Genomic DNA, 23,748 nt, shown 5'->3' with positions numbered 1-23,748 from the left:
TTATAAAACCCTCTTAGGCCTCACTCCCCCCTGTCTGAGATATCTACTGCAGCCCTCATCCTTCACATACAACACCCGTTCTGCCAGTCACATTCTGTTTAAGGTCCCCAAAGCACACACATCCCTGGTTCGCTCCTCTTTTCATTCCGCTGCAGCTAGCGACTGGAACAAGATGCAATAAAACCCCCACTCATACTGGACAGTTAAAATAATGACATCCACAAGGGGCAGAAATAAGGAGGGCAATACCCAGAGCCTGTAGTCTCTGGGGCAGGAGCTGCTTCAGCATGCTTCAGTCCGACTGGTGCTAAGATAAACTCGGCTAGGCAGATTGAACAAGTGTCCTCGCATACTTCCTTAACAAAAACTTTGCTTGAAAAGTGAGGGGGGAAAAAGCATTGTCTCTGATTGAATGACCACAAAGACTTGAATAATACCTACTGTTGACCAGTCACTGATGAAAGGGTGAAGACTACCTACTTTGGATTTGTTATTATTTATCTAACCTTCATTCTAGAACCTTCATTCTAGAACCTTCATTCTAGAATCTACATTCTAGAACCTTCATTCTAGAACCTTCATTCTAGAACCTTCATTCTAGAACCTTCATTCTAGAACCTTCATTCTAGAACCTTTATTTAACTAAGCAAGTCATTTAAGAACAAATTCTTATTTACAATGAGAGCCTACCCCGGCCAAACCCGGACGACGCTGGGCCAATTGTGCGTTGCCCTATGGGACACCAAATCACGGCCGGATGTGATTCAGCCTGGAATCGAACCAGGGACTGTAGTGATGCCTCTTGCACTGAGATGTAGTGCCTTAGACTGCTGCACCACTCGGGAGCCCAGGATTCTCTCAAGATTCTTTTTTGATGTGTCCAAACAGCCGGAATAAAATCTCACCGAAGTCCAAAACGAACAAAAACAGCACAAAATGTAGTCAAAATATATGCAAAAACTCTTCCACACTGTTTCTGCTGGAAGCATACAGACGCCTTCAGACCACTGCGCCATCTGTCCACAATGAGTCTTAATGGCCAAAAGTCCTGTTTCTATCCTCGTCTTCAACTACAAGCTACTCTTCCTGGGGTTGATTATGGATCCCATTAGTTCCTGCCAAGGCAGCAGCTACTCTTCCTGGGGTTGATTATGGATCCCATTAGTTCCTGCCAAGGCAGCAGCTACTCTTCCTGGGGTTTATTATGGATCCCCATTAGTTCCTGCCAAGGCAGCAGCTACTCTTCCTGGGGTTTATTATGGATCCCCTTTAGTTCCTGTCAAGGCAGCAGCTACTCTTCCTGGGGTTTATTATGGATCCCCATTAGTTCCTGTCAAGGCAGCAGCTACTCTTCCTGGGGTTTATTATCGATCCCCATTAGTTCCTGCCAAGGCAGCAGCTACTCTTCCTGGGGTTTATTATGGATCCCCATTAGTTCCTGCCAAGGCAGCAGCTACTCTTCCTGGGGTTTATTATGGATCCCCATTAGTTCCTGCCAAGGCAGCAGCTACTCTTCCTGGGGTTTATTATGGATCCCCATTACTTCCTGCCAAGGCAGAAGCTACTCTTCCTGGGGTTTATCATGCATCCCCATTAGTTCCTGCCAAGGCAGCGGCTACTCTTCCTGGGGTTTATTATTGATCCCCATTAGTTCCTGCCAAGGCAGCGGCTACTCTTCCTGGGGTTTATTATTGATCCCCATTAGTTCCTGCCAAAGCAGCGGCTACTCTTCCTGGGGTTTATTATGGATCCCCATTAGTTCCTGCCAAGGCAGCAGCTACTCTTCCTGGGGTTTATTATGGATCCCCATTAGTTCCTGTCAAGGCAGCAGCTACTCTTCCTGGGGTTTATTATGGATCCCCATTAGTTCCTGCCAAGGCAGCAGCTACTCTTCCTGGGGTTTATTATGGATCCCCATTAGTTCCTGTCAAGGCAGCAGCTACTCTTCCTGGGGTTTATTATGGATCCCCATTAGTTCCTGCCAAGGCAGCAGCTACTCTTCCTGGGGTTTATTATGGATCCCCATTACTTCCTGTCAAGGCAGCAGCTACTCTTCCTGGGGTTTATTATGGATCCCCATTACTTCCTGCCAAGGCAGCAGCTACTCTTCCTGGGGTTTATTATGGATCCCCATTAGTGCCTGCCAAGGCAGCAGCTACTCTTCCTGGGGTTTATTATGGATCCCCATTACTTCCTGTCAAGGCAGCAGCTACTCTTCCTGGGGTTTATTATGGATCCCCATTAGTTCCTGCCAAGGCAGCAGCTACTCTTCCTGGGGTTTATTATGGATCCCCATTAGTGCCTGCCGAGTCAGCAGCTACTCTTGCTGGGGTTTATTATGGATCCCCATTAGTTCCTGTCAAGGCAGCAGCTACTCTTCCTGGGGTTTATTATGGATCCCCATTAGTTCCTGCCAAGGCATCAGCTACTCTTCCTGGGGTTTATTATGGATCCCCATTAGTTCCTGCCGAGTCAGCAGCTACTCTTCCTGGGGTTTATTATGGATCCCCATTAGTTCCTGCCAAGGCAGCAGCTACTCTTCCTGGAGTTTATTATGGATCTCCATTACTTCCTGTCAAGGCAGCAGCTACTCTTCCTGGGGTTTATTATGGATCCCCATTAGTTCCTGCCAAGGCAGCAGCTACTCTTCCTGGGGTTTATTATGGATCCCCATTACTTCCTGCCAAGGCAGCAGCTACTCTTCCTGGGGTTTATTGTGGATCCCCATTAGTTCCTGCCAAGGCAGCAGCTACTCTTCCTGGGGTTTATTATGGATCCCCATTAGTTCCTGCCGAGTCAGCAGCTACTCTTCCTGGGGTTTATTATGGATCCCCATTAGTTCCTGTCAAGGCAGCAGCTACTCTTCCTGGGGTTTATTATGGATCCCCATTAGTTCCTGCCAAGGCATCAGCTACTCTTCCTGGGGTTTATTATGGATCCCCATTAGTTCCTGCCGAGTCAGCAGCTACTCTTCCTGGGGTTTATTATGGATCCCCATTAGTTCCTGCCAAGGCAGCAGCTACTCTTCCTGGGGTTTATTATGGATCCCCATTAGTTCCTGCCAAGGCAGCAGCTACTCTTCCTGGGGTCCAAACACATTAAGACACTACTTACATTAGACATAAAACAAAATATAAAACAGTACATTATATAAAATTATTACACCACTGTACATCTACAATACAACATGTATAATACCACCATACAATGTGTTTTCTATGTGTGTGTGTGTAGAGTGTGTGTGTGTGTGTGTGTGTGTGTGTGTGTGTGTGTGTGTGTGTGTGTGTGTGTGTGTGTGTGTGTGTGTGTGTGTGTGTGTGTGTGTGTGTGTGTGTGTGTGTGTGTGTGTGTGTGTGTGTGTGTGTGTGTCTTCACAGTCCCCGCTGTTCCATAAGGTGTATTTCTATCTGTTTTTCTTGATGTGGAATAGAGTTCCATGTAGTCATGGCTCTATGTAGTACTGTGCTCCATCCATAGTCTGTTCTGGACGTGTCTGAGCTGTGTGCTATGTAATATTTTAAACAGACGGCTCGGTACATTCAGCTTGTCAACACATCTTACAAAAAACAAGTAGTGATGAAGTCAATCTCTCCTCCACTTTGAGCCAGGAGAGATTTACATGCATATTATTAATGTTAGCTCTCTGTGTACATCCAAGGGCCAGCAGTGCTGCCCTGTTCTGAGCCAGTTAATGAACCATATCCCAAACCTTAACCCTTAACCCAGTCGGAATGAATCCCTTAACTGTAGAGTTGTGTCTTATCCCAAACCTTAACCCTTATTAACCAGTCGGAATGAATCCCTTAACTATAGAGTTGTGTCTCTGCGCCTGTAACTCATGAGGGAGCTGTGTGCCTGAGTACAAGACGTAGCCACTAGGGGCAACGGTGAGTGCTATTACCATCCAGTAGGGTTGGGTGTTGCTAGTGTGTTGTGAACGGGGTGGCAGATGGGCGTAATCCTCAAACTCCAGGCTCACGTGTTCAATCCCAGTGAAAGGCACACCATTTACGTTCTGTCCTCAAAGGTTGGAGCAACTTTAAAATGTAACATTTGGAGAAAAGTGGAGAAAATGTCTGCCTGACCCTGTAAAACAACACATTTCACTGCACCTATCTGGCGTATGTGACAACAAAAAAAACATCTTAAATAGCTTTTTGGTTGTTAAAACAGCTGTTGTGTTTCAGGTGACCTGCTTCCAGCGGATGGAGTGTTGATACAGGGGAACGATCTGAAGATAGACGAGAGTTCACTAACAGGAGAGTCGGATCACGTCAAGAAAGACGCTGATAAGGACCCCATGCTGCTGTCTGGTCAGTGACACACACGCACGCACGCACGCACGCACACACACACACACACACACACACACACACACACACACACACACACACACACACACGTGCACTCATACACAAACAAGCACTGCACCTAGGCACGTATAGTACAATATGTGCTGTACTGTTCTGGGTTGTCCATAAACTGATGAATAGTGCCGAGACATTGGTAAAAATAGACACCAGGCCTGTATAGTTTACATGCTACCAGGCAGTATGTTATTATAGACACCAGGCCTGTATAGTTTAAATGCTACCAGGCAGTATGTTATTATAGACACCAGGCCTGTATAGTATACATGCTACCAGGCAGTATGTTATTATAGACACCAGGCCTGTATAGTTTACATGCTACCAGGCAGTATGTTATTATAGACACCAGGCCTGTATAGTTTACATGCTACCAGGCAGTATGTTATTATAGACACCAGGCCTGTATAGTTTAAATGCTACCAGGCAGTATGTTATTATAGACACCAGGCCTGTATAGTATACATGCTACCAGGCAGTATGTTATTATAGACACCAGGCCTGTATAGTATACATGCTACCAGGCAGTATGTTATTATAGACACCAGGCCTGTATAGTATACATGCTACCAGGCAGTATGTTATTATAGACACCAGGCTTGTATAGTATACATGCTACCAGGCAGTATGTTATTATAGACACCAGGCCTGTATAATATACATGCTACCAGGCAGTGTGTTATTATAGACACCAGGCCTGTATAGTTTACATGCTACCAGGCAGTATGTTATTATAGACACCAGGCCTGTATAGTTTACATGCTACCAGGCAGTATGTTATTATAGACACCAGGCCTGTATAGTATACATGCTACCAGGCAGTGTGTTATTATAGACACCAGGCCTGTATAGTTTACATGCTACCAGGCAGTATGTTATTATAGACACCAGGCCTGTATAGTATACATGCTACCAGGCAGTATGTTATTATAGACACCAGGCCTGTATAGTTTACATGCTACCAGGCAGTATGTTATTATAGACACCAGGCCTGTATAGTAAACATGCTACCAGGCAGTATGGTGAAATAGACAACAGGCCTGTATAGTATACATGCTACCAGGCAGTGTGTTATTATAGACACCAGGCCTGTATAGTATACATGCTACCAGGCAGTATGTTATTATAGACACCAGGCCTGTATAGTTTACATGCTACCAGGCAGTATGTTATTATAGACACCAGGCCTGTATAGTTTACATGCTACCAGGCAGTGTGTTATTATAGACACCAGGCCTGTATAGTTTACATGCTACCAGGCAGTATGTTATTATAGACAACAGGCCTGTATAGTATACATGCTACCAGGCAGTATGTTATTATAGACACCAGGCCTGTATAGTTTACATGCTACCAGGCAGTATGTTACTATAGACACCAGGCCTGTATAGTTTACATGCTACCAGGCAGTGTGTTATTATAGACACCAGGCCTGTATAGTATACATGCTACCAGGCAGTATGTTATTATAGACACCAGGCCTGTATAGTTTACATGCTACCAGGCAGTATGTTATTATAGACACCAGGCCTGTATAGTAAACGTGCTACCAGGCAGTGTGTTATTATAGACACCAGGCCTGTATAGTTTACATGCTACCAGGCAGTATGTTATTATAGACACCAGGCCTGTATAGTTTACATGCTACCAGGCAGTGTGTTATTATAGACACCAGGCCTGTATAGTTTACATGCTACCAGGCAGTATGTTATTATAGACACCAGGCCTGTATAGTTTACATGCTACCAGGCAGTGTGTTATTATAGACACCAGGCCTGTATAGTATACATGCTACCAGGCAGTATGGGGAAATAGACACCAGGCCTGTATAGTTTACATGCTACCAGGCAGTGTGTTATTATAGACACCAGGCCTGTATAGTTTACATGCTACCAGGCAGTGTGTTATTATAGACACCAGGCCTGTATAGTTTACATGCTACCAGGCAGTATGTTATTATAGACACCAGGCCTGTATAGTTTACATGCTACCAGGCAGTATGTTATTATAGACACCAGGCCTGTATAGTTTAAATGCTACCAGGCAGTATGTTATTATAGACACCAGGCCTGTATAGTATACATGCTACCAGGCAGTATGTTATTATAGACACCAGGCCTGTATAGTATACATGCTACCAGGCAGTATGTTATTATAGACACCAGGCCTGTATAGTATACATGCTACCAGGCAGTATGTTATTATAGACACCAGGCTTGTATAGTATACATGCTACCAGGCAGTATGTTATTATAGACACCAGGCCTGTATAGTATACATGCTACCAGGCAGTATGTTATTATAGACACCAGGCCTGTATAGTATACATGCTACCAGGCAGTATGTTATTATAGACACCAGGCCTGTATAGTATACATGCTACCAGGCAGTATGTTATTATAGACACCAGGCTTGTATAGTATACATGCTACCAGGCAGTATGTTATTATAGACACCAGGCCTGTATAATATACATGCTACCAGGCAGTGTGTTATTATAGACACCAGGCCTGTATAGTTTACATGCTACCAGGCAGTATGTTATTATAGACACCAGGCCTGTATAGTTTACATGCTACCAGGCAGTGTGTTATTATAGACACCAGGCCTGTATAGTATACATGCTACCAGGCAGTGTGTTATTATAGACACCAGGCCTGTATAGTTTACATGCTACCAGGCAGTATGTTATTATAGACACCAGGCCTGTATAGTATACATGCTACCAGGCAGTATGTTATTATAGACACCAGGCCTGTATAGTTTACATGCTACCAGGCAGTATGTTATTATAGACACCAGGCCTGTATAGTAAACATGCTACCAGGCAGTATGGTGAAATAGACAACAGGCCTGTATAGTATACATGCTACCAGGCAGTGTGTTATTATAGACACCAGGCCTGTATAGTATACATGCTACCAGGCAGTATGTTATTATAGACACCAGGCCTGTATAGTTTACATGCTACCAGGCAGTATGTTATTATAGACACCAGGCCTGTATAGTTTACATGCTACCAGGCAGTGTGTTATTATAGACACCAGGCCTGTATAGTTTACATGCTACCAGGCAGTATGTTATTATAGACAACAGGCCTGTATAGTATACATGCTACCAGGCAGTATGTTATTATAGACACCAGGCCTGTATAGTTTACATGCTACCAGGCAGTATGTTACTATAGACACCAGGCCTGTATAGTTTACATGCTACCAGGCAGTGTGTTATTATAGACACCAGGCCTGTATAGTTTACATGCTACCAGGCAGTATGTTATTATAGACACCAGGCCTGTATAGTTTACATGCTACCAGGCAGTGTGTTATTATAGACACCAGGCCTGTATAGTTTACATGCTACCAGGCAGTATGTTATTATAGACACCAGGCCTGTATAGTTTACATGCTACCAGGCAGTGTGTTATTATAGACACCAGGCCTGTATAGTATACATGCTACCAGGCAGTATGGGGAAATAGACACCAGGCCTGTATAGTTTACATGCTACCAGGCAGTATGTTATTATACACACCAGGCCTGTATAGTTTACATGCTACCAGGCAGTGTGTTATTATAGACACCAGGCCTGTATAGTATACATGCTACCAGGCAGTGTATTATTATAGACACCAGGCCTGTATAGTATACCATGCTACCAGGCAGTGTATTATTATAGACACCAGGCCTGTATAGTATACATGCTACCAGGCAGTATGTTATTATAGACACCAGGCCTGTATAGTTTACATGCTACCAGGCAGTATGTTATTATAGACACCAGGCCTGTATAGTAAACATGCTACCAGGCAGTATGGTGAAATAGACAACAGGCCTGTATAGTTTACATGCTACCAGGCAGTGTGTTATTATAGACACCAGGCCTGTATAGTATACATGCTACCAGGCAGTATGTTATTATAGACACCAGGCCTGTATAGTTTACAAGCTACCAGGCAGTATGTTATTATAGACACCAGGCCTGTATAGTTTACATGCTACCAGGCAGTGTGTTATTATAGACACCAGGCCTGTATAGTTTACATGCTACCAGGCAGTATGTTATTATAGACACCAGGCCTGTATAGTATACATGCTACCAGGCAGTATGTTATTATAGACACCAGGCCTGTATAGTTTACATGCTACCAGGCAGTATGTTACTATAGACACCAGGCCTGTATAGTTTACATGCTACCAGGCAGTGTGTTATTATAGACACCAGGCCTGTATAGTATACATGCTACCAGGCAGTATGTTATTATAGACACCAGGCCTGTATAGTTTACATGCTACCAGGCAGTATGTTATTATAGACACCAGGCCTGTATAGTAAACATGCTACCAGGCAGTGTGTTATTATAGACACCAGGCCTGTATAGTTTACATGCTACCAGGCAGTATGTTATTATAGACACCAGGCCTGTATAGTTTACATGCTACCTGGCAGTGTGTTATTATAGACACCAGGCCTGTATAGTTTACATGCTACCAGGCAGTATGTTATTATAGACACCAGGCCTGTATAGTTTACATGCTACCAGGCAGTGTGTTATCATAGACACCAGGCATGTATAGTATACATGCTACCAGGCAGTATGGGGAAATAGACACCAGGCCTGTATAGTTTACATGCTACCAGGCAGTATGTTATTATAGACACCAGGCCTGTATAGTTTACATGCTACCAGGCAGTGTGTTATTATAGACACCAGGCCTGTATAGTATACATGCTACCAGGCAGTGTGTTATTATAGACACCAGGCCTGTATAGTTTACATGCTACCAGGCAGTGTGTTATTATAGACACCAGGCCTGTATAGTTTACATGCTACCAGGCAGTATGTTATTATAGACACCAGGCCTGTATAGTATACATGCTACCAGGCAGTGTATTATTATAGACACCAGGCCTGTATAGTATACCATGCTACCAGGCAGTGTATTATTATAGACACCAGGCCTGTATAGTATACATGCTACCAGGCAGTATGTTATTATAGACACCAGGCCTGTATAGTTTACATGCTACCAGGCAGTATGGTGAAATAGACAACAGGCCTGTATAGTTTACATGCTACCAGGCAGTGTGTTATTATAGACACCAGGCCTGTATAGTTTACATGCTACCAGGCAGTATGTTATTATAGACACCAGGCCTGTATAGTAAACATGCTACCAGGCAGTATGGTGAAATAGACAACAGGCCTGTATAGTTTACATGCTACCAGGCCGTGTGTTATTATAGACACCAGGCCTGTATAGTATACATGCTACCAGGCAGTATGTTATTATAGACACCAGGCCTGTATAGTTTACATGCTACCAGGCAGTATGTTATTATAGACACCAGGCCTGTATAGTTTACATGCTACCAGGCAGTGTGTTATTATAGACACCAGGCCTGTATAGTTTACATGCTACCAGGCAGTATGTTATTATAGACACCAGGCCTGTATAGTATACATGCTACCAGGCAGTATGTTATTATAGACACCAGGCCTGTATAGTTTACATGCTACCAGGCAGTATGTTACTATAGACACCAGGCCTGTATAGTTTACATGCTACCAGGCAGTGTGTTATTATAGACACCAGGCCTGTATAGTATACATGCTACCAGGCAGTATGTTATTATAGACACCAGGCCTGTATAGTTTACATGCTACCAGGCAGTATGTTATTATAGACACCAGGCCTGTATAGTAAACATGCTACCAGGCAGTGTGTTATTATAGACACCAGGCCTGTATAGTTTACATGCTACCAGGCAGTATGTTATTATAGACACCAGGCCTGTATAGTTTACATGCTACCAGGCAGTGTGTTATTATAGACACCAGGCCTGTATAGTTTACATGCTACCAGGCAGTATGTTATTATAGACACCAGGCCTGTATATTTTACATGCTACCAGGCAGTGTGTTATTATAGACACCAGGCCTGTATAGTATACATGCTACCAGGCAGTATGGGGAAATAGACACCAGGCCTGGATAGTTTACATGCTACCAGGCAGTATGTTATTATAGACACCAGGCCTGTATAGTTTACATGCTACCAGGCAGTGTGTTATTATAGACACCAGGCCTGTATAGTATACATGCTACCAGGCAGTGTGTTATTATAGACACCAGGCCTGTATAGTTTACATGCTACCAGGCAGTGTGTTATTATAGACACCAGGCCTTTATAGTTTACATGCTACCAGGCAGTATGTTATTATAGACACCAGGCCTGTATAGTATACATGCTACCAGGCAGTGTATTATTATAGACACCAGGCCTGTATAGTATACCATGCTACCAGGCAGTGTATTATTATAGACACCAGGCCTGTATAGTATACCATGCTACCAGGCAGTGTGTTATTATAGACACCAGGCCTGTATAGTTTACATGCTACCAGACGGTATGTTATTATAGACACCAGGCCTGTATAGTTTACATGCTACCAGGCAGTATGTTATTATAGACACCAGGCCTGTATAATATACATGCTACCAGGCAGTGTGTTATTATAGACACCAGTCCTGTATAGTTTACATGCTACCAGGCAGTATGTTATTATAGACACCAGGCCTGTATAGTTTACATGCTACCAGGCAGTATGTTATTATAGACACCAGGCCTGTATAGTTTACATGCTACCAGGCAGTGTGTTATTATAGACACCAGGCCTGTATAGTTTACATGCTACCAGGCAGTATGTTATTATAGACACCAGGCCTGTATAGTTTACATGCTACCAGGCAGTATGTTATTATAGACACCAGGCCTGTATAGTATACATGCTACCAGGCAGTATGTTATTATAGACACCAGGCCTGTATAGTTTACATGCTACCAGGCAGTATGTTATTATAGACACCAGGCCTGTATAGTTTATATGCTACCAGGCAGTGTGTTATTATAGACACCAGGCCTGTATAGTTTACATGCTACCAGGCAGTGTGTTATTATAGACACCAGGCCTTTATAGTTTACATGCTACCAGGCAGTATGTTATTATAGACACCAGGCCTGTATAGTATACATGCTACCAGGCAGTGTATTATTATAGACACCAGGCCTGTATAGTATACCATGCTACCAGGCAGTGTATTATTATAGACACCAGGCCTGTATAGTATACCATGCTACCAGGCAGTGTGTTATTATAGACACCAGGCCTGTATAGTTTACATGCTACCAGGCGGTATGTTATTATAGACACCAGGCCTGTATAGTTTACATGCTACCAGGCAGTATGTTATTATAGACACCAGGCCTGTATAATATACATGCTACCAGGCAGTGTGTTATTATAGACACCAGTCCTGTATAGTTTACATGCTACCAGGCAGTATGTTATTATAGACACCAGGCCTGTATAGTTTACATGCTACCAGGCAGTATGTTATTATAGACACCAGGCCTGTATAGTTTACATGCTACCAGGCAGTGTGTTATTATAGACACCAGGCCTGTATAGTTTACATGCTACCAGGCAGTATGTTATTATAGACACCAGGCCTGTATAGTTTACATGCTACCAGGCAGTATGTTATTATAGACACCAGGCCTGTATAGTATACATGCTACCAGGCAGTGTGTTATTATAGACACCAGGCCTGTATAGTTTACATGCTACCAGGCAGTATGTTATTATAGACACCAGGCCTGTATAGTTTATATGCTACCAGGCAGTGTGTTATTATAGACACCAGGCCTGTATAGTTTACATGCTACCAGGCAGTGTGTTATTATAGACACCAGGCCTGTATAGTTTACATGCTACCAGGCAGTATGTGGAGAGCCATTGTATTATGTATCTATATCTATTATTCCAGTCACAGCTGAATGACATCTCCTCATTGGTAGAACAGGGATGTTAGTTCTATTTTAACAGAGAAAACCATTAGAAGCATGCAGTGTCTTGATATGCATTGTTCTCTGTAATGACTTTCATAGTGAGAAGTAGGTGGAGGAATGATATGTATATAATCTCTCTCTCTCTCTCTCTCTCTCTCTCTCTCTCTCTCTCTCTCTCTCTGTCTCTCTCTCTCTCTCTTTCTCTGTCTCTTTCTCTCTCTCTCTCTCTCTCTCTCTTTTACTCTCTCTCACTCTCTCTCTCTCTCTCTCTCTCTCTCTCTCTCTCTCTCTCTCTCTCTCTCTCTCTCTCTCTCTCTCTCTTTCTCTCTCTCACTCTCTCTCTCTCTCTGTCTCTCTCTCTTTCTCTCTCTCTCTCTCTCTCTCTCTCTCTCTCTCTCTCTCTCTCTCTCTCTCTGTCTCTGTCTCTGTCTCTGTCTCTGTCTCTCTCTTTCTCTGTCTCTCTCTCTCTCTGTCTCTCTTTGTCTCTCTCTCTCTCTCTGTAAATCTCTCTTTCTGTCAACTCTATCATGTAATTACTCTCTTTATACCCATATCCATAGCTGACACCTGGTTATCTTTGTGTAAATGTGTGTCTATGAGTGTTGGTGTGGTTTACAGTTTTCTTTTCTCTTTGACAGCCAATCATACATTGATGCAGGATATACTAATTCCCTCTGTTTCATAATCTCCCTGTTTGTGTGTGTGTGTGTGTGTCTGTCTACAGGTACCCATGTGATGGAGGGTTCAGGCAGGATGCTGGTAACAGCTGTGGGGGTCAACTCTCAGACTGGCATCATCTTCACACTGCTGGGGGCCGGAGAACCTGTAGAGGAGGAGAAGAAGGAGAAGAAAGGTACCTCCCTCCCTCCCTTCCTTTCCTTGGTGTCACTTCTTTTTATTATAAATATAATTATTGTTAATAATAATAATAATATTATTAATAATAATAATAAATATTATTATTATTACTGTTATTATCCGTATTAATATTATTATTAATATCGTTAGTATATAAATAGCATTATTATTATTATTACTATTATCATTATTATTATTCATATTATTATTAATATCATCAGATTATTATTTAGTATTTTTATCATTAATTATTATTATTATTATCATCAGATTATTAGTTACTTAAACTCAGATTATTATTAGTATCATTAATAGTATTAGTATTATTATAATTAGCATTAATTATATTATTATTATTATTATTATTATTATTATTTTCAGATTATTAGTTACTTAAACTGCTCCAACTATTGACTGATGAAATGGCACTTCCTGGTAGAACTGCTCCAACTATTGACTGATGAAATGGCACTTCCTGGTAGAACTGATCCAACTATTGACTGATGAAATGGCACTTCCTGGTAGAACTGCTCCAACTATTGACTGATGAAATGGCACTTCCTGGTAGAACTGCTCCAACTATTGACTGATGAAAGGCACTTCCTGGTAGAACTGCTCCAACTATTTACTGATGAAAGGGCACTTCCTGGTAGAACTGCTCCCACTATTGACTGATGAAATGGCACTTCCTGGTAGAGGTAAAGTGTCCATCTTGGATAGGTTTGAATCTCTTTGGTAGGGTGATGCTACTCTAAAACAACTCTGTCCAAACACAATGACCTATGTATATGATGTGCCTACTGGCTGCTGTAGGTGTGGCCCGATGTGGGAAGTGGACAGCTGTACTCTAAGCTCTGGGTCCTTCTCGTCTCCTTACTATGGTTACTCGTCTCCTTACTCTCTTGTTATCTATGGTTCTATAAACCAACACACAGGTGAGGCAGTGGAGGATGGCCAACAAAACACAGGTAGAGTATCTCTCTTTGTGACCCTCGTCCCTCAGTCCCCCTGTATCCAATACCCACCAGGACCAACACTGACCCCCTCTAACTACCCTACTGAACTACCCCAACCCCGTCCCTGTCCCTCTAACTACCCTACTGAACTACCCCAACCCCGTCCCTGTCCCTCTAACTACCCTACTGAACTACCCCAACCCCGTCCCTGTCCCTCTAACTACCCTACTGAACAACCCCAACCCCGTCCCTGTCCCTCTAACTACCCCAACCCCTTCCCTGTCCCTCTAACTACCCCAACCCCTTCCCTGTCCCTCTAACTACCCTAATGAACTACCCCTTCCCTGTCCCTCTAACTACCCTACTGAACTACCCCTCCCCCGTAACTCTAACTACCCCAACCCCTTCCCTGTCCCTCTAACTACCCCAACCCCTTCCCTGTCCCTCTAACTACCCTACTGAACTACCCCAACCCCGTCCCTGTCCCTCTAACTACCCCAACCCCTTCCCTGTCCCTCTAACTACCCCAACCCCTTCCCTGTCCCTCTAACTACCCCAACCCCTTCCCTGTCCCTCTAACTACCCTACTGAACTACCCCAACCCCGTCCCTGTCCCTCTAACTACCCTACTGAACTACCCCAACCCCGTCCCTGTCCCTCTAACTACCCTACTGAACAACCCCAACCCCGTCCCTGTCCCTCTAACTACCCCAACCCCTTCCCTGTCCCTCTAACTACCCCAACCCCTTCCCTGTCCCTCTAACTACCCCAACCCCTTCCCTGTCCCTCTAACTACCCCAACCCCTTCCCTGTCCCTCTAACTACCCCAACCCCTTCCCTGTCCCTCTAACTACCCTAATGAACTACCCCTTCCCTGTCCCTCTAACTACCCTACTGAACTACCCCTCCCCCGTCCCTCTAACTACCCCAACCCCTTCCCTGTCCCTCTAACTACCCCAACCCCTTCCCTGTCCCTCTAACTACCCCAACCCCGTCCCTGTCCCTCTAACTACCCTACTGAACTACCCCAACCCCGCCCCTGTCCCTCTAACTACCCCAACCCCTTCCCTGTCCCTCTAACTACCCCAACCCCGTCCCTGTCCCTCTAACTACCCTAACCCCTCCCCTGTCCCTCTAACTACCCCAACCCCTTCCCTGTCCCTCTAACTACCCCAACCCCTTCCCTGTCCCTCTAACTACCCCAACCCCTTCCCTGTCCCTCTAACTACCCTACTGAACTACCCCTTCCCTGTCCCTCTAACTACCCTACTGAACTACCCCCTTCCCTGTCCCTCTAACGACCCCACTGAACTACCCCAACCCCTTCCCTGTCCCTCTAACTACCCTACTGAACTACCCCAACCCCGTCCCTGTCCCTCTAACTACCCTACTGAACTACCCCAACACCTTCCCTGTCCCTCTAACTACCCCACTGAACTACCCCAACCCCTTCCCTGTCCCTCTAACTACCCTACTGAACTACCCCAACCCCTTCCCTGTCCCTCTAACTACCCTACTGAACTACCCCAACCCCTTCCCTGTCCCTCTAACTACCCCAACCCCTTCCCTGTCCCTCTAACTACCCCAACCCCTTCCCTGTCCCTCTAACTACCCTACTGAACTACCCCAACCCCTTCCCTGTCCCTCTAACTACCCCAACCCCTTCCCTGTCCCTCTAACTACCCCAACCCCTTCCCTGTCCCTCTAACTACCCCAACCCCTTCCCTGTCCCTCTAACTACCCTACTGAACTACCCCAACCCCGTCCCTGTCCCTCTAACTACCCTACTGAACTACCCCAACCCCTTCCCTGTCCCTCTAACTACCCCAACCCCTTCCCTGTCCCTCTAACTACCCTACTGAACTACCCCAACCCCTTCCCTGTCCCTCTAACTACCCCAACCCCTTCCCTGTCCCTCTAACTACCCCAACCCCTTCCCTGTCCCTCTAACTACCCCAACCCCTTCCCTGTCCCTCTAACCACCCTACTGAACTACCCCTTCCCTGTCCCTCTAACTACCCTACTGAACTACCCCCTTCCCTGTCCCTCTAACGACCCCACTGAACTACCCCAACCCCTTCCCTGTCCCTCTAACTACCCTACTGAACTACCCCAACCCCGTCCCTGTCCCTCTAACTACCCTACTGAACTACCCCAACCCCTTCCCTGTCCCTCTAACTACCCCACTGAACTACCCCAACCCCTTCCCTGTCCCTCTAACTACCCTACTGAACTACCCCAACCCCTTCCCTGTCCCTCTAACTACCCTACTGAACTACCCCAACCCCTTCCCTGTCCCTCTAACTACCCCAACCCCTTCCCTGTCCCTCTAACTACCCCAACCCCTTCCCTGTCCCTCTAACTACCCTACTGAACTACCCCAACCCCTTCCCTGTCCCTCTAACTACCCCAACCCCTTCCCTGTCCCTCTAACTACCCCAACCCCTTCCCTGTCCCTCTAACTACCCCAACCCCTTCCCTGTCCCTCTAACTACCCCAACCCCTTCCCTGTCCCTCTAACTACCCTACTGAACTACCCCAACCCCGTCCCTGTCCCTCTAACTACCCTACTGAACTACCCCAACCCCTTCCCTGTCCCTCTAACTACCCCAACCCCTTCCCTGTCCCTCTAACTACCCTACTGAACTACCCCAACCCCTTCCCTGTCCCTCTAACTACCCCAACCCCGTCCTGTCCCTCTAACTACCCCAACCCCGTCCCTGTCCCTCTAACTACCCCAACCCCGTCCCTGTCCCTCTGACTACCCTTCTGAACTACCCCTCCCCTGTCCATCTAACTACCCTTCTGAACTACCCCTTCCCTGTCCCTCTAACTACCCTACTGAACTACCCCTTCCCTGTCCCTCTAACTACCCCAACCCCTTCCCTGTCCCTCTAACTACCCTACTGAACTACCCCAACCCCTTCCCTGTCCCTCTAACTACCCCAACCCCTTCCCTGTCTCTCTAACTACCCAAACCCCGTCCCTGTCCCTCTAACTACCCTACTGAACTACCCCAACCCCGTCCCTGTCCCTCTAACTACCCTACTGAACTACCCCAACCCCTTCCCTGTCCCTCTAACTACCCTACTGAACTACCCCAACCACGTCCCTGTCCCTCTAACTACCCTACTGAACTACCCCAACCCCTCCCCTGTCCCTCTAACTACCCTACTGAACTACCCCAACCCCTTCCCTGTCCCTCTAACTACCCTACTGAACTACCCCAACCCCTTCCCTGTCCCTCTAACTACCCTACTGAACTACCCCAACCCCTTCCCTGTCCCTCTAACTACCCCAACACCTTCCCTGTCTCTAACCAACAGTAACCGACCCGGCTTCAGTCTCTCAGAAAACCCAATCTCGTCCACCGTCCCCAATACAGTTTCAAATGTCCCACATCAAAGCCTGTGATTGGTTTACATCCACATGATCCACGCCTGTGATTGGTTAAATCAACATGATCAAAGCGTATGATTGGTTTACATCAACATGATCCAAGCCTGTGATTGGTTAAACCAACATGATCAAAGCCTGTGATTGGTTAAATCAACATGATCAATGCCTGTGATTGGTTTACATCAACATGATCAAAGCCTGTGATTGGTTAAATCAACATGATCAAAGCCTGTGATTGGTTAAATCAACATGATCAAAGCCTGTGATTGGTTAAATCAACATGATCCAGCCTGTGATTGGTTACATCAACATAATCACAGCCTGTGATTGGTTAAATTCACTAAAGAGATCTGCAGAGTTAAATAGTAATAGTAACTTCACAAGGAATGATTTAACATTCACCAATTCACCCCAGACAGACTTTAAAGAGATTCAACTTTAACAGATTGATGTTTTGATCATCTGTCCCCGCTCCTGAAACATAGTGTGGGTCCCAAATGGCACCCTATTCCCTATATATGGAATAGGGCTCTGGTCTAAAGTAGTGCACTATATAGGGAATAGGGTGCCATAGGACTCTGGTCTAAAGCAGTACACTATATAGGGAATAGGGTTCAGAGGGCTCTGGTCTAAAGTAGTACACTATATAGGGAATAGGGTTCCATAGGGCTCTGGTATAAAGTAGTACACTATATAGGGAATAGGGTTCAGAGGGCTCTGGTCTAAAGCAGTACACTATATAGGGAATAGGGTGCCATAGGACTCTGGTCTAAAGTAGTGCACTATGTAGGGAATAGGGTGCCATTTGGTACGCAGTAATAGACCGGAAGATTCTACTGATGTATCTTCTACCCTCCTGTGAAGGAACCGTTGCATGTGAAGGGTACAGTATGCACAAAGGTGGCATTGGAATTAAAAACAATGGCAACTGCCAGTGTAAAATCCTAAGAGTTTAAACATCATTCAGAACGTAATTTCTACGTGTAAAATATAATTTAATATTGTGTGAACTCTATTCTCTGTAAAGCATTGCCTCCGATTCCACCCCAGAGTAGGTAACAGGTGGTGTGTTCCCCCTCCACCGGTCGTCTGGATGTCCTGTAGCCGTTATCGCAGCGATGGAATGACATGGAGGCACACTGTGTTCCTGTTCCAATCACATTGCTGCGTTTTGGATCTATTTTGCTGCTCAATGACGTGACACGAATAACATGGTTGACATTGATTGATCGTATTGATTGATTAAGCCCTGGAATACATATGGATTACGTATTGATTAGGTGTTGTTACAACCAATACAGTAGTTGACAACCAATACCACCTGACAGATAGCGGGTTTTAGAATGAGGTTTTTCTCTCTCTTCACTGGTTTGTTTTCGTTCAAGAAATGGGTCAAACCTTCCTCTCTTTCCCCATTATTATTATGGTGAACCTGTTCCATGTTCATGTATGTTTGTAATGTCTGTACTGTTCCTCCAGTCCTCTCAGTTTTAAACATCAGTGTGTGAACTAGGGTTGCACAAATCTGATCTGATCACTTATCCATTATTCCCTGTTTGGAGAAATGTTGGGCTTTTGTTTGGCAATCCTAGTGTGAATTAACTGCAGCAACAACACAAATCATACTTTTAACCATGTTCTTTGGTTATGAAGGTTTATAACCATGTTCTTTGGTTATTCAGGTTTATAACCATGTTCTTTGGTTATTCAGGTTTATAACCATGTTCTTTGGTTATGAAGGTTTATAACCATGTTCTTTGGTTATTCAGGTTTATAACCATGTTCTTTGGTTATTCAGGTTTATAACCATGTTCTTTGGTTATTCAGGTTTATAACCATGTTCTTTGGTTATTCAGGTTTATAACCATGTTCTTTGGTTATTCAGGTTTATAACCATGTTCTTTGGTTATGAAGGTTTATAACCATGTTCTTTGGTTATGAAGGTTTATAACCATGTTCTTTGGTTATTCAGGTTTATAACCATGTTCTTTGGTTATGAAGGTTTATAACCATGTTCTTTGGTTATTCAGGTTTATAACCATGTTCTTTGGTTATTCAGGTTTATAACCATGTTCTTTGGTTATTCAGGTTTATAACCATGTTCTTTGGTTATTCAGGTTTATAACAATGTTCTTTGGTTATTCAGGTTTATAACCATGTTCTTTGGTTATGAAGGTTTATAACCATGTTCTTTGGTTATGAAGGTTTATAACCATGTTCTTTGGTTATTCAGGTTTATATAACCATGTTCTTTGGTTTATTCAGGTTTATAACCATGTTCTTTGGTTATGAAGGTTTATAACCATGTTCTTTGGTTATTCAGGTTTATAACCATGTTCTTTGGTTATTCAGGTTTATAACCATGTTCTCTGGTTATTCAGGTTTATAACCATGTTCTTTGGTTATTCAGGTTTATATAACCATGTTCTTTGGTTATTCAGGTTTATAACCATGTTCTTTGGTTATGAAGGTTTATAACCATGTTCTTTGGTTATTCAGGTTTATAACCATGTTCTTTGGTTATTCAGGTTTATAACCATGTTCTCTGGTTATTCAGGTTTATAACCATGTTCTTTGGTTATTCAGGTTTATATAACCATGTTCTTTGGTTATTCAGGTTTATAACCATGTTCTTTGGTTATGAAGGTTTATAACCATGTTCTTTGTGTTCACTGTTGCCTTTTCTTTTTACCCATAATGTACTTGCTACTATAGATTGCCCCCATCCCTCTGCCCACCCCATCGCAACTATAGCCACCGATGGTACTGCAGGCGATATTGCACCTGGCAATGCCAGCCTAGGTAATGGTAGGTTGACCCGAAACCAGAAGCTACTTCCTGTCCTGCTGTACCTCCTGGGTACTACTGCCTCCTCCATTTTCCACCTCTTTCTGCCCTTAACATCAACCTCCTTTACCTCCTCCTCTCCTCCCTCCTCCTCCGACTCTCTTTACCTCCTCCTCTCCTCCCTCCTCTGACTCTCTTTACCTCCTCCTCTCCTCCCTCCTCTGACTGTCTACCTCTTCCTCTCCTCCCTCCTCTGACTCTCTTTACCTCCTCCTCTCCTCCCTCCTCTGACTCTATTTACCTCCTCCTCTCCTCCCTCCTCTGACTCTCTTTACCTCCTCCTCTCCTCCCTCCTCTGACTGTCTACCTCTTCCTCTCCTCCCTCCTCTGACTCTCTTTACCTCCTCCTCTCCTCCCTCCTCTGACTCTCTTTACCTCCTCCTCTCCTCCCTCCTCTGACTGTCTACCCCTTCCTCTCCTCCCTCCTCTGACTCTCTTTACCTCCTCCCTCCTACCTCCTCCCTCCTCCCTCCTCCAACTCTCTTTACCTCCTCCTCTCCTCCCTCCTCTGACTCTCTTTACCTCCTCCTCTCCTCCCTCCTCTGACTCTCTTTACCTCCTCCCTCCTCCCTCCTCTGACTCTCTTTACCTCCTCCTCTCCTCCCTCCTCTGACTCTCTTTACCTCCTCCTCTCCTCCCTCCTCTGACTCTCTTTACCTCCTCCCTCCTCCCTCCTCTGACTCTCTTTACCTCCTCCTCTCCTCCCTCCTCCCTCCTCTGACTCTCTTTACCTCCTCCTCTCCTCCCTCCTCTGACTCTCTTTACCTCCTCCTCTCCTCCCTCCTCCCTCCTCTGACTCTCTTTACCTCCTCCTCTCCTCCCTCCTCTGACTCTCTTTACCTCCTCCTCTCCTCCCTCCTCCCTCCTCTGACTCTCTTTCCCTCCTCCTCTCCTCCCTCCTCTGACTGTCTACCTCTTCCTCTCCTCCCTCCTCTGACTCTCTTTACCTCCTCCTCTCCTCCCTCCTCCCTCCTCTGACTCTCTTTACCTCCTCCTCTCCTCCCTCCTCTGACTGTCTACCTCTTCCTCTCCTCCCTCCTCTGACTCTCTTTACCTCCTCCTCTCCTCCCTCCTCCCTCATAAAGGATAAGCAAAGTCATTGGTTGGAGTTATTACTAGTTTCCTGTGACTGATGTCTGAAGTAGATGAATCTACCCAAGTCCCAAATACCACCCTACAGTCCCTGGTCAAAATTAGTTCACTATTTAGGGAATAGGGTGCCATTTGTGACGCAGGCATTGTGTTGTGTACAGTCTTCTTCTCAGCTTTGCGACTTTCCTTCCGTGTCCTCTGGGACTTTCCTTCCGTGTCCTCTGGGAACGGATCGAATGTTATGGTTGAAGTGAACTGAATAGAAGTATCCATTACACTGACTGACTGAGAAACAGTCTGGGTATGTTATTGTGCAGATGCAGGCGATGGGAAGAGTTTATGTCTGGTACACAACGGTAACGTGAGCGTCATACTTTTGAACAGGATCCAACTCAATTTCCAACAACTTTTGAACTCTTAAAAATGTTGTATCTAAATAAAAATTTAAAAAAGGTTTCCGTTATAGTTCCTACATCCTCAAAGATCCAATGAACTGAATAGAGACCCATTACCCAGTGTGCAACAGGCCGTGAATGTAGGCAAAATGTTTCTGCCTGGTAGTTACTGTATGTTTTCAACAGGGTTCATTTCTCCAAGTAGCTTAAACTTAAACGCTTTCATTTCTGTCTTAAAAACAAGTTATTCATCGTTTTGTTTTTCAATCGGTAGATACGAATGAATACATGAGTTTTCCTCCTGTTGTTGGTAGGATGAACCTTGGAGTAAAAATGCTCTGTGTGGGATTATGTGGCTTTCATTATCCTCCATCCTTAACCTTCTATCAGACCCCTGCTAGTCTCCTTCAGAATCCCTGTTTTAGAAATATTTCTTTGTGGGAGGATTTCTGTCCTATTGTCTTTTTCTCTCCAGCGTTCAATTCCTCTCCCTTTTCTCTCTCTCTCTCTCTCTCCCTCTCCCTCCCTCTCTCTCTCTCTGTGTGTCTCTGTCTCTTTTTCTCTCTCTCTCTCTGACCGTGCATGAGAATCCTGACCTCAGTCTTACACTGCATGCTCTGTGTGTGTGTGTGTGTCTGTGTGTTTGTTTGTGTGTGTGGGTTGCTCTATTTCCTCATTGTACTGTATCTTGTAACTCTGTTATTCTGTGTCTCGATACCTCGAAATATCTGAATGGCTTTTCTTGTACTGTTGATGTGTGGAATTCCCTGTAGTCTGTATGTGAGTATGTCACTTCCTGTAGTCTGTGAGTATGTCACTTCCTGTAGTCTGTGAGTATGTCACGTCCTGTAGTCTGAGTATGTCACTTCCTGTAGTCTGTGAGTATGTCACTTCCTGTAGTCTGTGAGTATGTCACTTCCTGTAGTCTGTGAGTATGTCACTTCCGGTAGTCTGTGAGTATGTCACTTCCGGTAGTCTGTGAGTATGTCACTTCCGGTAGTCTGTGAGTATGTCACTTCCGGTAGTCTGTGAGTATGCCGCTCTTCAACATGAACACGCTGATCCATAGAGAGGAAATCTGAGCTGTGATTATAGCATCGGTCTTGTAGTTATTCAAGTACAGTTTAACATCAAGCGATTGACAAAACTTGATATCAAATAACAATAGTTGCATCACCCTCAGATCACTTTTGAAGTTTATTGAAGTAAATGTACTGTTTTCATACAACACCCCCATTGTCAGACAGAAACAGAAATACAAAGTGAATTACTTCAGTTTTTTACAGCGATTATAAAATACATTTCAGAACAACGTTTCAAATATATATATTTTATTATTTTGTAGTTCACCTCAGCAACCTTTCAAAACATGACATTTCCCTAATTGACCGAATAGTCACATTATTTTCTAATCTCGTTGTATTATCAATTATCTATTTTGATTGACATTATTTCTAATAGTTGTTGACTCGTTAGCAAGCCCAGGCAAACACACACAACAATTCATTTACATTTACATTTCAGTCATTTAGCAGACGCTCTTATCCAGAGCGACTTACAGTAGAGTGCATACATTTTATTACATTTTACATACTGAGACAAGGATATCCCTACCGGCCATACCCTCCCTAACCCGGACGACGCTATGCCAATTGTGCGTCGCCCCACGGACCTCCCGGTTGCGGCCGGCTGCGACAGAGCCTGGGCGTGAACCCAGAGGCTCTGGTGGCGCAGCTAGCACTGCGATGCAGTGCCCTAGACCACTGCGCCACCCGGGAGACCCAATTCAAATTGGAAAAATTAGCAGACGTCCAAATGACCATCCCTGAAGCAGCATCTACTAAAAAGTGGCTTTTCTGTCCTGTACGCCTGACAATGCTCAATACATATACATGTTATTGTTTTCCTTTTTATGTCATTGTAATGTTTGTCCTCTGTAATGATTGTTTGTTTATTGTCTGCTTTGGTTCTTATTGTTCTG

General features: G+C 44.6%; 1 protein-coding gene across 1 annotated transcript in view; it reads left to right on the top strand.

Annotated features, from left to right (window-relative positions):
- The window catches only part of LOC129851335 (plasma membrane calcium-transporting ATPase 2-like), a 229,177-nt gene that overhangs the window by 104,013 nt on the left and 101,416 nt on the right, over positions 1 to 23,748 (top strand). The window contains exons 5-6 of the mRNA XM_055917802.1: positions 4,188 to 4,313; positions 12,945 to 13,073. Coding sequence (XP_055773777.1) covers positions 4,188 to 4,313; positions 12,945 to 13,073 — 255 coding nt within the window. The remainder of the gene's footprint in view (positions 1 to 4,187; positions 4,314 to 12,944; positions 13,074 to 23,748) is intronic.

Source organism: Salvelinus fontinalis, chromosome 3, assembly GCF_029448725.1.
Source record: "Salvelinus fontinalis isolate EN_2023a chromosome 3, ASM2944872v1, whole genome shotgun sequence".
In the NCBI taxonomy this organism is placed as follows: domain Eukaryota; kingdom Metazoa; phylum Chordata; class Actinopteri; order Salmoniformes; family Salmonidae; genus Salvelinus; species Salvelinus fontinalis.
The sequence above is the reverse complement of the archived record's forward strand: the minus strand, read 5'-3'. Positions and strand labels throughout refer to the sequence as shown.